The sequence below is a fragment of the Montipora capricornis genome, chromosome 7 (assembly GCF_036669925.1).
Source record: "Montipora capricornis isolate CH-2021 chromosome 7, ASM3666992v2, whole genome shotgun sequence".
Taxonomy (NCBI): domain Eukaryota; kingdom Metazoa; phylum Cnidaria; class Anthozoa; order Scleractinia; family Acroporidae; genus Montipora; species Montipora capricornis.
In genome coordinates, this window is record NC_090889.1 from 45,236,732 (window position 1) to 45,252,440 (window position 15,709).

The 15,709-nt window shown below is 40.3% G+C and overlaps 1 protein-coding gene across 2 annotated transcripts in view; it reads right to left on the reverse strand.

Moving 5' to 3' along the window:
- Positions 1-15,709, reverse strand: part of LOC138057278 (uncharacterized) — a 121,491-nt gene that overhangs the window by 35,490 nt on the left and 70,292 nt on the right. For both annotated transcript variants that reach the window (XM_068903325.1, XM_068903324.1), the window contains exons 9-10: positions 15,244-15,270; positions 3,125-3,157 (exon numbers count right to left, since the gene is read on the reverse strand). In XM_068903325.1, coding sequence (XP_068759426.1) covers positions 3,125-3,157; positions 15,244-15,270 — 60 coding nt within the window. The remainder of the gene's footprint in view (positions 1-3,124; positions 3,158-15,243; positions 15,271-15,709) is intronic.

The window sequence follows — 15,709 nt, forward strand, 5'->3', positions numbered from 1 at the left end:
TCATACCCTTATTAATTAATTAGTGATTCAAATGTCTATTCTTCCTAATTGCCAGTATTTTATTAGGTTATTTCTATCAGGAGAGTAAAATTTACCACTTATCCCTCTCTCAGTTCATTTATTCACTCCTGCATTGTCTACTTAACCATATATCTATGCACCATTTCTATTCTCTCTGCTAACTCAACTAGACCTTCTTGATAGTATGGGAGATGTTATTGATTGAAATTTGCTTTACAAAATATCTCACTTGGGAATTTTGTGGTTATTTGTGAGGATTTAAGCTCCCTTTTTTGTTGATGTCTAAGCGTTAAAGGGTATGTGTATACGTCATAAGAAATCAATATGATAATTTATGGCTGAAAAGTGATTTTCTAAAAACTATTTGAATTCCGATCAGTGCTCAAATTCAGTTAAAAAGCACGGGTTAGATTTCAAAAAGTTTTTTTATTTTTTTTAAAGTGATTATTTATGTTGTATGACTTCTTCAGGTGGAGGTTTGTAATACACGGACAACAGTCCAAACACTGACACCAAGCAAAGTTGCAATATCGATGACAGAAAAGCATCTGCCGATCAGAAAATCCAGCTGATCTCTGGGAATTGAATATCTTGGACGTCCACATTGTCCAGTAAAGGCAGTAGCCGGTGATGAAACACCAAAAATATCCTGACTTGCAATAAGCCAATCCCGTCCACCCCTAATTAGGTTCACAATTTGTTCATAGATTCCATACAAATAAACATGACGAGCTATTAAACCATGCAGCCAATCCAGCCTAAAGTGTAAGGCATCCACTGTATTTGGGTCAAGGCCTCCTCCTCTAATTTCCCGAATAATATTAGGTAAAAGCTCTCGCAAGTCACTCTATCCGCCATCTTGGATCAACACGGCAAGAACTATATTACCTTGACCTGGTGTCTCGTGTCTCGTGTCTCGTAGTCACCACGCCAACTCGAGAAAAATTGTAGCAGAAAATTGAATGTGTCCGAAAATTAGAACTACTGGCAAAAAATACACCAGAAACGAATCGCAGATGTAAAGTATTCAAAACTAGTCGGAAACTCGAAAGCTCCCCGAGACCTGACACATCCCAAAAGTTCAAATTAACAGAAAGTTTAGGTTATCCGAAAATTTCTGAATTCTGTCAGAAAATTGATAAAACCAAGATAAAATTCAAACAGACAAAAATTCATTACAATGCAAAATGCACAGAAGACTGTCAAGCTCGGCCGGGGCAATTTCAGTGATTCTTCGTTTCTCACCACATTCATCAAGAAATTTTTGGAATACGTTCATGTGATACATGGTTTTCTTTTTGCTGGCTTCTAATAAAATTCTGAACTTCTTCATCTGTGAGTAGCTTTGGCTTTTTTTTTTTTTTCACTTTCGAAAGAAGTTGGCTGTAGTTCTGTAGCAGACAGGTCGTCAGGGTAATAAAATTCGCTATCAGAATGTTCATTTAGTTACATCGCTCAAATTGACCGAAAAGTCTAGATTTATATAGCAACACAGTTGTTTCAGTTCGCATCTCGCGAAGAGCCGTACGCAATCCTGGCAGGGTCGGAGGGCTTTTTCCGGCCCTCCTCGCGTCATCGCGTACGGCCCTCATACAGGGCTTTTCCTAATAGTTTTGCAATGAAAGCGCGTGCTGGGCAGAACGGGTCTGATGATAATTGTTAATTATTTGCTCACTTCAAGTGAAACATGGTGAATAAGGATCACAGTTTTCGTTTTAGTACCATAGAAAGCATCTTGTTTTGAAGTCTTGTTCAATCTGGACATATACACCCGTTATATCATGCTGTTCATCTGTAATATCGAGTCCTGCGTACGTTTTCCATACAGTTTTAATTGATGCACCATGAAACGGCTGTTTTGTTTTACGATATTGTTTCTGCTTCTCATTTCACAATGGGCAAATCCTGGAACGTTTTTCATGTATACGGCTTGCAACACCTTTCGTTCAAAAATTCTTTTTGGATGTTGACTTTTTAACGTCAATGAAAGAACAACAAGCAATGTTCTGCTTGTGTCTTTGACTTCAAAAGGTTTTTCAGTTGATATCAGAATTTCTTTTCGTCATGGAAATAAAATAGTGGTAATCTCAATTCTCCTACTGCAGCTTCCATCCCGTTGAGTTCACATGTAAAGTCAATCTTTCTTCATGGTATAGTATCACCACACAAGAGGATTTAACAAGGTCACCACTTCTTCTTCGAGTTTTCATTTGTGATGTTAGTGATTCCATGTCCAAGGCAAAGAGCTCCCGTTTTATCACGATGTACGTCTTTAATAAGGATTCCTGCGTACGTTTTCGTCCGAATATACCTATAAATCTATATTTATATTGGTGTACACAGTAAGCCGCCATTTTCAATATGTTTATTGACAAGGTGCCGTTCAACCATTTTTGTTGTCCTGTTTTCCAAACTAGGTTAATATCTACTGACCAGAGTGGTTTCTCTTTGGTCGTTTATGACATCACATTTACGTCATTAGCTCCTTGCCTTTCCCATTGTTCTATTAGCTTTATATTTGTGATACCAGCAAGATGGTAAAACACATCTCTCTTACAATATAATTTAACAGTCAACCTCAGTACTTGCACCTTATTAATAAATAATAATAAAATAAGAGAGAAACCCCCATGAATACCTAAATGTCCTGCATCTTAATAAAACCCCATTACCTTTCCTCAAAACTGGTTTGATTAGCCTTCTTTTTCAGCACATGAAGGTATGTCACGTGCACCTCATGAAAACCCCCTAGCCTCATAGCCGCAATCTTGAATCTTGAATAATTCTGAAGGGCGATTGACGTAACCAATATATTTTTCTAAAACGTGGAATTTTAAAACGGAACTAATCCTAATCCTTTATTCTTGGCCTGGGTAAGAATTTATGAAATTGTTTGCCGCTTAAATGGAAGTCAGAAAATGTTGCTGGCTCAATAGTTTTAACTGTATGATCAGAAGTAGTAAATACAAAACCCTTGACATTTGGATTGTTACTTCCGTTTTAGAAATTGGCCTCCTGTTCTCATCGGCTCCAACCTTCCTCTTGTCATACACCACTCTACTGGTTATTACACAGTAACAACAAAACCAACATGACACAACACCTCGCTTTTGCGGTTTGCGCCTCCAATCAAATTCTGAAATTAGAAAAAAGGAAGGATATTGAAAACTTTATGCATTTATTATTACTCTTGATTCATCTTATTTATCTGATCATAATTGCTTTTTTTGTTAAATCAAGGACTATGAAGAGAAATGACGGGAAGGGTTGACCTATAAGCAGTGGAAAAATACACTCAGGCAAATTGTAACATCTTCGTAATCTCATTTTTCTGTCTTTTTTTCTGAAATAAGAAAGGGACAGGTATTGGAAGAAACTTTATGCATTTTATTATTACTCTTGATTCATCTTATTTATCTGATCATAATTGCTTTTTTTGTTAAATCAAGGACTATGAAGAGAAATGACGGGAAGGGTTGACCTACAGTATTGTGAAAAAGTAATGAGAACGTAATTCGACGAAATTCGCGAATTTCGGGGGTTTTCGACGAAAAATGGCGAATTTTTGTCCATCGTGAAAGTTCGCAGAAAATTCGACGAATTTTCGAAATGCTTATTGTTTAAGTTGACGCGAATTTTCGAGCGAAAATTCGCTTTGACCGACAATTCGTTCCGAAATTTCGAGCAAAAATTCGCATTCACTGACAACTTGCACATGTGTGGAATGAAAGTCGAAAGGCATCATACAGTGCTCTTCCCTGGTCAAAAAAATAATAACAAAGAAGCTGCAATCACGCAAGGCTTTTAAGCTATATATTTAAAGTCTTTTGCCACTGAATTCAAAGATTCTCATCAAATGGAAATGGAACCATTGATGTTTTTTTCACTGCGGTGACTTGCCGGTGCCTGCCAAAAAGTTAAAAGTTATCCTGAAAATTGGTAAGTAAGCTTTTCATACGTATAAGACATCATGTCAATAAACACTTCTGGTGTAATACAAATGTAGACCCGGGAACCATTACAAGATAACACTCGCCGGCTCTTCAAAATTTACAGGCTTTGCATTGTTGACAACAGTTTGTCCTCACAACCAAAGGATTGAAATTGCATATGTTTTGTCCAGTCTTCTCTGCCGAGAAAGATGAATAAAGCACATTACAAAGGGCGAATATTGTAGAGAATTGAAACGGACACAACTACTGAACTATTTCCAAAATACATGTACGGATCATCAAAGTGCTGTCAAAGTGACTGCAGTTGTTTACAAAACTGAATAGCCGATCGATATGTGATCGATCTTTACAAAGCACACTACGAAATTTCGCGTACAACAAGCGAAATTACGCTTTTGATTTTTCGCGCTGGTCTCGAAAATGCGGCGAATTTTCTCTTTGTTTTAAGAGCGAATTTTCGCGCTGGGCTCGAAAATGCGGCGAATTTTCTCTCTTTGTTTTAGCGAAATTACGCTGGAAACATCGCGAAACGACGCTCGAATTTTCGAGCGAAATTTCGTCGAAAGTTCGCAGGGACAAAGAACGAAATTCGCGCATTTCGCTCTCATTACTTTTTCACAATACTGTATAAGCAGTGGAATAAATACAGACAAATTGTAACATCTTCGTAATCTCATTTTTCTATCTTTCTTTCTGAAATAAGAAAGGGACAGGTATGTCCCTCCAGAGAAAAAACTGCCTCTCCCTTTCGTTTCCTGAGACTTTTGACATGTTTTACACTAAAACGCACATACAAAGTAAGAGGACTGGGACTAGTTGTGCATGCGCCTTATGGTTAAAGTGATGTCAGATTCCGATTAAAAAAAGTTACTTCAAAGAACCATCCATGCAATCTTTTTGTAGGACTCTTGCCTGAAACCTTGCTTAGCAACCATTGTATTTCTGTAGTAAAGATGAATCCCTCGTTTTGCACTGCGCATAATTTCTTGCGTCATTGGCATGCGCAGTAGCGCGGACACATGAATAAACTGGCGGATTTTCATCAATAGGAATCCTAATCCGTCAAGGAATGGCTATTTCCTCCTAAACGAGGACGATGGCTCCCATTTCTTTATTTCATATATTTTCTGAGAACGGTGTCTTCATGGATAATAATAATAATATAAATGAAAATAGTGAAAAAATCAGCAAAAATTTATGGTCAGTTTTTTATATAAAATAGGCGATTTGCATGATGGCGTCATTTAACTACCGAGACCAGAATGCTTTGTCAAAATGCTTTGTTATTCAGATTTTTCTTTTCTCTTGGGAACAAAGAAACAATTGTTTAAATTTGCCTGACAATAGAAGCACCTCAAAGCAGTCTGATCTTAGTAGTAAATAACGTCATCATGAAATCGCCTATTGTACGGAAGGAACCATTAAGAGTCCAACAGCCCACACTCAAGTTAAATCTATTAAAGAATGTTAAGTAGTCACAAAGGCATCCAAATACACTTTCCAGGTACGTACTTGAATTAACCATAGAATGACAACAGGCTCTGCATTATACATTTGATTTCATTTATAATAATATAAATGAAAATAGTTTCTGATTGGCTGACAGCAGCGCAGTTCAAGTGTAACACAGTGCAAAAAGTGTAGCTCAAATAGCCATACTCGTCAGCGTCGTATTATGGAAAGGAGCACGGTGACCCCCCTTTTTGATTACATTTTTATGATTCAACTGACATGTTACAACAGTTTGTCAAGTTTCATTGGAAGTTTCATCGGAAGTTCTATTCCTAGGGAATCATCTCAGGAGCCACACCCCTTAAGGTGACTTAAGGAAACTTAACGTCCCAGAGTAGGCCTTGGATTCGCTTTATAATTGAATCCCTAACTATGATGGTCATTTGCGGTGGCGATGATATGACTTCCTGTTGGCGCATTTTTCCTGAACCCATTGAAACCTTTGGCTTCCGATTTTCAGTGACTTTTAACTGCTGTGTAACTGCCTTCCGTTTAACTTGCCTTTGGTGATCATGTCAATTTTCAGCATAACTTGAATTTACACCTTTCTTCTGCTTTCAAAGCGTTTTGTAATTCATTGTAGAGAAGTCTAATTGCCGTCATTAAGCTTTCGTTTTTCATCCCTGAGGGTTTTATCCTTTTCTGTCATACTGGTGTAGCAAGATTCCATCTCTTGTACCTTTGAGGGTGTCATTTTCGCTCTGAAGAGATGAAGTGGCTTCATTTGCATAAGATGTACTGGCTTCAGATTGAAGTTTTTCAATTTGTTGGGAGCAAACCTCCCTTACGTTGGCCTCCATAAAGGAATATATATCCTCATCTTGAAGAGGTGACAGCAAAGTGATAAACTTCTCATTTGCCTGTATATTTTTCCTGTCGTTTTCAACCGCTTGGGAAACATGTTCTGATGTATCATGGCGGCCTAAAGTCGTTCAACCAAAGTGCATTTATTTCCACTTTTCTTAATTAAGCCCTCTCCTATCTAGTTGAGCTTTTATTTCTTCAGCTCTCAGGGTAGCGATATCCCCGCCATTTATAAGGGCTACATCAGAGTCGCATTTTTCCACGAGTACGGCCAGTCGACAATTTACCTCTAGTTCCGGCATCGATTTCATCTCTGGCTTCTTCAAACAATTGACATTCCTAAGCCCTCTAGATTTTGACTTGCTCCTTGAGATTATATTCTTCTTCTCGAGGTTTACCTTCCATATCTATCATCTATAATTTTAGACATATACATTGCACTTGCGCTAACCCTAAGTTTCGTTGTGATTTTTCCTCAACTCACCATTCACATACACAATATTCCCCTTAAACTACCTGCTAATTAGTGAATGTTTTAGTTAGTCGAGAGAAACCCCTTCTTGTAAGGAGGATTCTTCTATCAACACCAATTAAGAAAGCCACAAAGGTTGCAAGGTTAACTGCTGCTTCGTGTATTACTACTAAATAACCAATGAAGATTTTAGTGTAAAAAAGTTTCATCTTTATTATTACCATTTTTAAGAACGAATAATTTTCATGGTCAAATATTTGTTAATCCCTCCTACGTGATGGAATTTTTCCTACATGTACTATCTGGCTGTTTCTGAGATTAAAGTTTTTAATTTGTTAACCTTTGGGGTTGAGAGTTTACTTTGTAAATTTCTTCCCCTCTTTTAACAGACTAACCCTAACTTTTGCCTATGATTTTTCCTTAACTCACCATTCAAACACACAATATTCCCCTCAAACTAACTGCTAATTAGTGAATGTGTTAGTTAGTGGAGAGAAACCCCTTCTTGTAAGGCGGATTTTTCTATCAAGACCAATTAAGAAGCCGCAAAGGTTGCTAGATTAACTGCTGCTTCATGTATTACTATTTTAATAGTGAACGTGCAATGTATATATTGGTTATTTAAATATAACGAACATATACATTGCACACGGATTTATGTTCTAAACATGTAATCCCAATGAGTTCTCATAAAAGTATAAGGAGAAATATCAGCAGCTTGTGTTTTCAGAAGTTTGTTTAGAGCACGTAAAGGTAATTTGTTGGAGATCTTGTTTGAAGTTTGTCCTTTCTAGCCGATTCTGGTTCTAAGCCAAGCTGGCGTGTTTCAATGAAATACATCGAATTGTAAATGATCTCGTTTTCAGAGATAAAAAGGAATAAATAAAGTACATCAATAAAACTCCTTGTTTGACCTTGAAGCGACAAAGACGATGTGTCACATCACGAGCTATAGTACGTCTGGGATTTCTAATTCTAGCGCGATTCCTATTTACTGGCGTTTGACAGTCGACTGTGAAATGGCTTCTTTCCTTTTCCGTTCGCTTTCTGAGGATTTGCTTGTTTTCTTTTGAAACTCTTGCGATTCAAGAAAAATTAATTGCCTAACTGGTGAATTCCACAGTAGATTTCGCTGAAAAAACCGATATCACACTCATCCCTTCGTGATTCATGCGATCAGTCGGGTTTTCAGGTGAAATTAACCGTGGAATTCACTAGTTAGGCAGCAAAGAAAATGTTACATAATTAAGCAATATCCGGGAAAACCAAACGGCGGACAGTTCCAAAGCCTAAATCTTTATTCGCTATTCGTGCGGGTCAGATAACAATAGACCTTACGCAAATAAGTAAAATGATTACTTTCGATTTGTCCTCTTGTTAGCAACCAATGATCCCATAAATTTATGATGTGAATTGTAGCTAGGCGACCAAAATAATTACGGCGATTCCTTGTGGACACCCTAAGGAAAGCAATAAGTTCCGAGAGAGGCAGAATCAGCAGCAAGCGTTTTTACGTTGTTTGTAACCTCTTCAGCTTACTACTTTACTCATTTTTTAATTCTCGAGTCTTTTATAGGGCTTTTCGTTCCCAAAAGTATCAGTTGTGGAAAATGAAGAAATCGCAGGCGTGCCCAATTTTGAATCTTGCTTCAATAACAGATCCTAGGACCATCTGTCAAACTATCAAGATTAACTATTACAATCGCTCCATGTGCATTCCCTGTTACCAAACTCACCTGCCGAATGAGAATAAACGCTTTTTAAAGACAGAAAATTTAGGTGGACCAATTAAACTAAACTTGCCGCCGCTATTGGCTCACCATGGATCGAGTAAACCATTTAAAGGTAACTTTCTGTTGTAAAGTGCTGGTAACGACGTGGCCAAGTTAGGATATGTGTCGACGCTGCTTGCTGTAGTTAAACTTGGTTGGTCTTCGGGGCTTACCGGCTCACACAGAGTCCAACAGACTAGACTTGAACACAATCAGACCTAATTCGTACGTGAGCATAACGCCTTACTTTTTTATCTATACATACGTAAATCCTGAGGAACTAGGCGTTTAGAATCCTACATGAAATTCTAGTAGGAGAAAAAAACTATTTCCTACGATGTAATACGTTAGCTTTGTATGCAACACGTAAACAGCATTATTTGCACCTTTGATTGAGCAACAATACAAAATGTACTTCCGATTCGTATCAGGGGAATAACTGATCTACTCATAGCTCGACAGGTCTCGTTAGCTAAGTGTCACGCTTTTCTTAACGTTACTATACCATTCCCCCCCTCCGCTCCCCCCTTAAAAAGGGCATGTCCTCATACGAAGCAACGAGGAAGAAAATCCCGCAAAAATTCGTCAAGGAAAATTCACTTGGCTCCTATCATTAAAAAGAATAAGGGGCTGTCACTATTGTTGCAAATTTTAAAAAAATAATCAGTGGTCATTTTGATTGTCAAGGCACAAAGTCTCTCATCCATGAAGAGGCATGGACGTCTCTTCTTGGTCTGTCCAAAAGAGGTCGTGGTACTTCTTCTACTATTGGATCTAGAATTTCTGCTCCGATTTCTGTCCGAACTTGGTTTCCATCTTCGGTAGTGCTATTGGAGTACATCAGATCAGTCTCATCTTGAATATAAGGTGGAGGGGTATGAGATCTGCGCACTGGCATACTAGAGGGGTGGTTGACAGGCTGATCAGGTTGCGGGTTCATCGGTACAGGATCAACACATTGCTTCAGACGATTGAAATGAACAACTCTTCGCTTTCTGCGATTCTGTACGTCTTTGATCCTGTAAGTCACCTCACTGATTTTTCTGATCACTTTATAAGGTTCTGTCCATTGGAATGCAACTTCTTTGTTTGCCCTGTCTTTATGGCAGGAACATGGAGGTACACAAGATCTCCGACCTTAATGTCTTCTCCAGCAACTCGACGATCGTAGTAATCCTTCTGTCGTCTCTGAGCAGTCTGCAAGTGTTCTCTAGCTTTCTGGTGGGCTTCATCTAGTGTAGATCTCAGCTTACTGAGGCTTGCAAGGCCCTCGACCATACATTACATCCACTGGTAAACATATTTCATTGCCAAACAAAAGATAATGCGGCGTGTATTGAGTCGGTGAATGGACACTTGATCTATACTTGATCTGGACATCCCGGTCTCGTTGATGGTCCGCAACATACTTTGTGAGCATGTCCTGTATGGAGCGATTCATTCTTTCAACCATGCCGTCACTCTGTGGGTGGTATGGTGTAGTTTTGGTCTTCACTATATTGAAGAGGTTGCACATTTCTTTAAACAGCTGCGCTTCAAAATTCTGGCCCTGGTCTGGCAATAACCTCGTTCACCAGTTTTTCTGCAACTGTTTTTGCCTCTTGATTTGGAATGGGAAATGCTTCTGTCCACTTCGAGAAATAGTCTCCAACAACTAGGATGTACTTTTGACGAGATTCTGTGGTTGGGAGGGGCCCCTTGATGTCCATCGCAATCTTCTCAAATGGGTGACCTGGACAGCTACTAACAAGGGGCGCTCTTCCTGGCTGTTGCAGAGAGTTCCTTCTGCTGCATTTGTCACACTGCCAGCACCAATCTTCAATGTCATGCTGTTGACCATGCCAATAGAAGCGTTCGCGTACTCGCCCCAGGGTCTTGGCCATTCCAAGGTGACCGCCTGTTGGTGCATTGTGAAGAGCAGCCAGAACTTCTGGTACCATTGATTTGGGGAGCACTAACTGCAAACGAGCGCCATGACCATCTTCTGTCTCCCAACGGCGGTAAAGGACACCATCTGCAATTTGCAACCTGTTCCACTGCGCCCACAACCTTTTGGTTACTTTACTGGTACCTTGTACTTCTTGCAAAGCTGTTTGGTTGGTCTGATTCCGTTTTAAGGTCTGCTTAAGGTCAGGGTCTGCTGCTTGCCTGGATTTCAGCTCAGCTGTTGTCCAACTGGGTACCCACGAACTGGTACTGCTGCTTACTGCATTGGTCTGTGTTGCCTGGTCAGTTTCCTTAGCGGTCTGGAGGGGAGTCCTGGAAAGAGCATCAGCATTCTGATGTTTTCTTCCAGTCTATGTTCAATTTTATAGTCATACTGGGCGAGCAACTCGAGCCACCTGGCCACCTGTCCCTCTGGTTCTTTAAAACTCTGGAGCCATTTTAGTGCATTATGGTCTGTTCGGAGAGTGCAAGGTCTCCCGTACAAGTAGTGACAGAAATTTCTGACTGCGTACACCATAGCAAGCATCTCTTTCTTGGTTGTACTGTAACGTCGTTCACGGCTGTCCAGCACACGGCTTGCATACACTATCACTTTCTCACTGCCACCTCGCTCTTGGGAAATGACTGCTCCAAAGCCGTAATCACTTGCGTCACAGTCCACAATGAACTTCGCATCACTTCTAGGAAATTCAGGGTACAGAAGGCTTCATCGCACTCTGGTGACCAGTGGAACCTCTCGGTGGACTTTGCTGTTAGGCGGTGTAATGGGGAGGCAATCTCTGCAAAGTTCTCGATAAACCGGCGATAGTACGAAGCCAAACCGAGGAAGCTCTGCACATCAGACACTTTGGATGGGACAGGCCACTGCTGTACTGCATTGATATTGGCTTTAGTTGAGATCATGTGATCAAGATAGGGTACGCTCTGGCGCAGCAAGAAACACTTTGAAGGTTTAAGTTTCAGCCCCGCACGCCTAGGTGTTCGTCAAAGTTCCGTCCAAAAACTATAACATCGTCCAGATAAACCAGGAGAGTCTGCCACTGCAGACCAGCAAGGATAAATTCCATAAGCCTCTAAAACGTACTTGGGGCATTGCATAGACCAAAAGGCGTTACTTGGAATTCAAAGAGACCGTGGCGAGTTACAAATGCTGTCTTTTCCCTTCATCCATCTCAACTTGCCAATAACCACTGGCCAGATCTAGTGTGGTGAACATTTTGGCATCTGCTAATGCATCTAGGGTTTCATCTATACGCGGTAGTGGGTAGGCATCCTTTCTGGTAACATCATTGAGCTTGCGATAGTCCACACAGAAACGAGTACTACCATCTTTCTTCTTGACCAGGACAATTGGTGAGGCCCATGGGCTTGTTAATGGGCGCACAACCCCATTCTGCAACATGTCTCTCAAGTGATGATGCACATCCTCCTGCTGGTGCAATAGTACTCGCCTAAGTGCTTGCTTTATGGAGGAGGAATTGCAGGTATCAATTCAGTGCTTTACCACGCCAGTTCTACCCAGATCTCAGATCTCGCGAAGAGCTCTCTTTAGATTTGTGTAATCCTGCCGCACGTCCGGCAATGCACTTTGTACCTGGAGCAACGCAGCTCCACGCATACGAACAGCGAGAAACTGTGCTTTTCTTAGAAGTGCGACAACCACGAGTCCCACTCTTCATTTTCAGCCGCCGAAAATGCCTCTGGCATAATGATAGCCCTATTATTTGCAACCGTTTGTGACAAAGTAGAGCTGGGGCTAGTGGAAGGGACATCTGTAGTCATTGTTTCGTAAAAACGGCTTAACAATCAAGTAAGTGAAACAAACAACACAACAAAATCTATCCCACAAACCCAATTGCGACAAACAACTTCTCAACAACTTATCGACCAACAAGGCACTACTTATCTCCAAGGCTCGATCTTCGAAAGAATGTTTCACGAAGGCTTGGATTTATCCCGCCACTTGCCACCAGTGTTGTAAAGTGCTGGTAACGACGTGGCCAAATTAGGATAAGTATCGACGCTGCTTGCTGTAGTTAGACTTGGTTGGTCTTCGGGGCTTAACGCTTTTTAAAGACAGAGAATTTAGGTGGACCAATTAAACTAAACTCGCTGCCGCTATTGACTCACCATGGATCGACTAAACCACGCAATTTAAAGGTAACTTTGGATCGATTTCCTTTTCAATGAAAGCCATTAAAACAGTACACAAACTAGGGTCAGTTCTTAATAAACAAATATTTTTTAAAAAAATATGTGTATTGATTCAAGGGTTTTCTCTTGGTTACTAGCCTTAAGGAAAAGCTAAGCTCGGTCTCGGAACCTCCAAAGCAGTCTACAATGAACTAACCACGTCACACCGAGCACTTAACTACTGTATGCCGTCCTGCATGAGACAAGGTTAGCTGTTGGGTGTAGTTTATGGGGAACATTCCTCTCTTACACTTACTGAGGCGAGGGTACTTCCTCCTGATGTCAATTCCACCAGCTGTTGATTCATACTTTTTCCAACAACGACAGCATATTTTCAGCAGCGCCAAATATTCGTAAACATTCCATGATCCACAAAGGTGGGATCATAGCATTTGTCTTTTTGTTGTCCACCCAAGTCATCTCAGGACCTGGTTTTTCTCCCTTTGCAGTTTCATTCACACCCATTCTTTTCGTCAGGCAATAAATTCTGTTGCTCCAGGTGTTCATAAAGTTTATCTCCAAGCGGCAGGCAAGCAATAGGCCTAAAATTTGTTGCTGTATTCCCTTTCTCTCTGTCTTTAATGAATAGTACTGTCCGATCTTTAGTAAGCCATTGTAGTATTTGATTAGTAGTGAGCCAGTCCTCAAGTGCGTGGCAGTTCTCTCCATTCACGACATAAGATTCTTCAGCTAAAAACCTTGAAATCCATCTGGTCCAGGGGCTTTCCAGTTAACTATTTTTCCTTAGTTGTTTGGTCACCAGGCTACTTTTTATCGCAATACTATTCCGTTTCGGCACTCCCGCAACATCGTTCTCTGTTTCTCTTAGCCATTCAACTTTGGTGTTCTGAGTCATGTGGTTATTACCTCAACTATAAATGTCGGTAATAAGATGCTTGAGTTCCTAGACCAACCTAGCTTTGTTAGATGTATCGGTTCAGTCTTCAGATAAACTAAGGATTTTCTTCCAACCGCGGTCCCAACAGGGCTTGCATTTGGTGACAAAAATGGCTCCCAAACAGACTTGTCTTACACTCATTTTACTGAAATCATTTTAGTTGTATACGGGCATTAATTTAAAGTGAGTGATACTTCCCCTTCGAGGTCAACGCAAATGAGACTTGGAACTCCACGAAGGGTCAAAGGGTATCGAAAGCCAGCCCTGCAAGATTCAAAAACAAGCCGTAGACAGTCCCCTACCCGGACGGACTCAGTTCACATCAAAACACAGCTGTTATGTCCAACACAAAGCTACTTTAAAAGAACCTTTGAGCAGCACTTGCTATTAAAGAAAATCACCTATTTAGATAACGATATAGTCATGCAAAGCCATCTTGCTGCCTCCTTGGGTAGTAACCACGGTACTGTATGCAAACAAACGTTCTTTCTGTGCTGTATTGTTCTTCATGGCTAGCTTGTCTAGGGTTAACATTTAAAAGACATCAGCTAAGGAACCTCTTCAATGTGTTCAATTGCTGACCTTCATTATCAACTCATTTGACGCTAACTTTTTACCATGATTTACTTCCTCCGTCCTTCAAGGAACACATGTGAGACGATAGTAGATCTTTTTGTATATAAAAAACAATTCCCTAACCCAAAAGTAGAACTACGTCACTTCTCCTGTTTGCGAAGGTTTTCTATCATTTCACCCCGGGAATAACTTTTAAAGGTCAATTTTTCTTCTCAACATACCAAACTTTTCCAGTATCCTGCACTTTTCTTTCATTCTTCTGAGTCAATTAAACTTCACAATTTCAGCATTCTAAAAAAAAATCCTCTTAGATTTTCCTGGGACTTGATCAAAAAACGAGACTGAAGCCTTTTATCCGAGTAAGCAAGTGTAAGCCAAGTTTAAGATGGAAATTAACAAGAAGACCGGCTGATCGCTGAACATCTTTGTTTCCCATGGATAAACGTTTTGCATTCGAAAGATAAATGAAAATCAACAACCAAAAGAAAATACCTGCACATGTTAATACAGTTTGATTTGATGATTTGAGGTCAATACATGACATAAGTATTTAAATAACATCACACCGGCTGATCACTGAACATGCTTGTTTCCAGTGGATAAACGTTTCGCTCTTTTTCTCGCACGACAAAATCTTCTTTTCTTTAAAATTGCCGCAAACTACTAGCATTCTTCGTTAATCCTGACCTTCACACGGGTGAAATCTTGAATCACGCGTGTATATTTGCCATGGCGTCCGATCGATTTGACCACAACCTTTTGCCTTTCACGTCTAATTCCATATGTGTAGTACATAAACTACTGCAGTCAAAGGTTTTGTCGATGGTCATCTGGCTACAAAATCAATTGCAATGTCGACAAAGCCTACTGCCACCAATCCCTTAACACACATTTGGTGAACCTCCCAGATTCTGGAAGACACGTGACCAACATAAACGAGGGTCTTTTCTCAACGACATTGGAGGCAGAGAAGAGAGACCCTGGGAACGAGGTTGGATAGGATATTCTTCTCGGGTAGGATATTTTTTGCTCCCCTTGTTTTGCATTATTTGCAGTGTGTCTTCTAAAGTAATAGCCTAATTACTGTAATATTACCTTTGCACCACACGTCCCACGGGTCATCTGAAAAAAAAAAAAACCAACTTACATTCAAGTACTTTCAACCCATACTTTTCCATTTTGCGTTGACCAAGGTTAACGCTCAAAACACAGCTATAAAGCCACCTTCGGGCATTCACATTGCCAGCCTTCAGTAGCAACTCAGGTGATACCATGAAATAGAGAAGTAATCCTCGCACTTAGCTGCACAATTTCAGCAATTGCATGTCTCTTATAGACACCAGAAAATTTCAGGTGGCTCCAACGGGATTGAAACCCATGACCTCTGCGATGCTGGTGCAATCTTCAAATAACTAAGCTATGAAGCAACACAGTTGAGAGCAGCTCAATTTGTTCAGCTCAATTGTTCCCGTAAAGGACTCGATAAACGAAAGAAATGTATATTTCGTCCAGAGAAGTGCAAGGATCACTTCTCCATTTCGTCTATAAACCGCACTTCAAA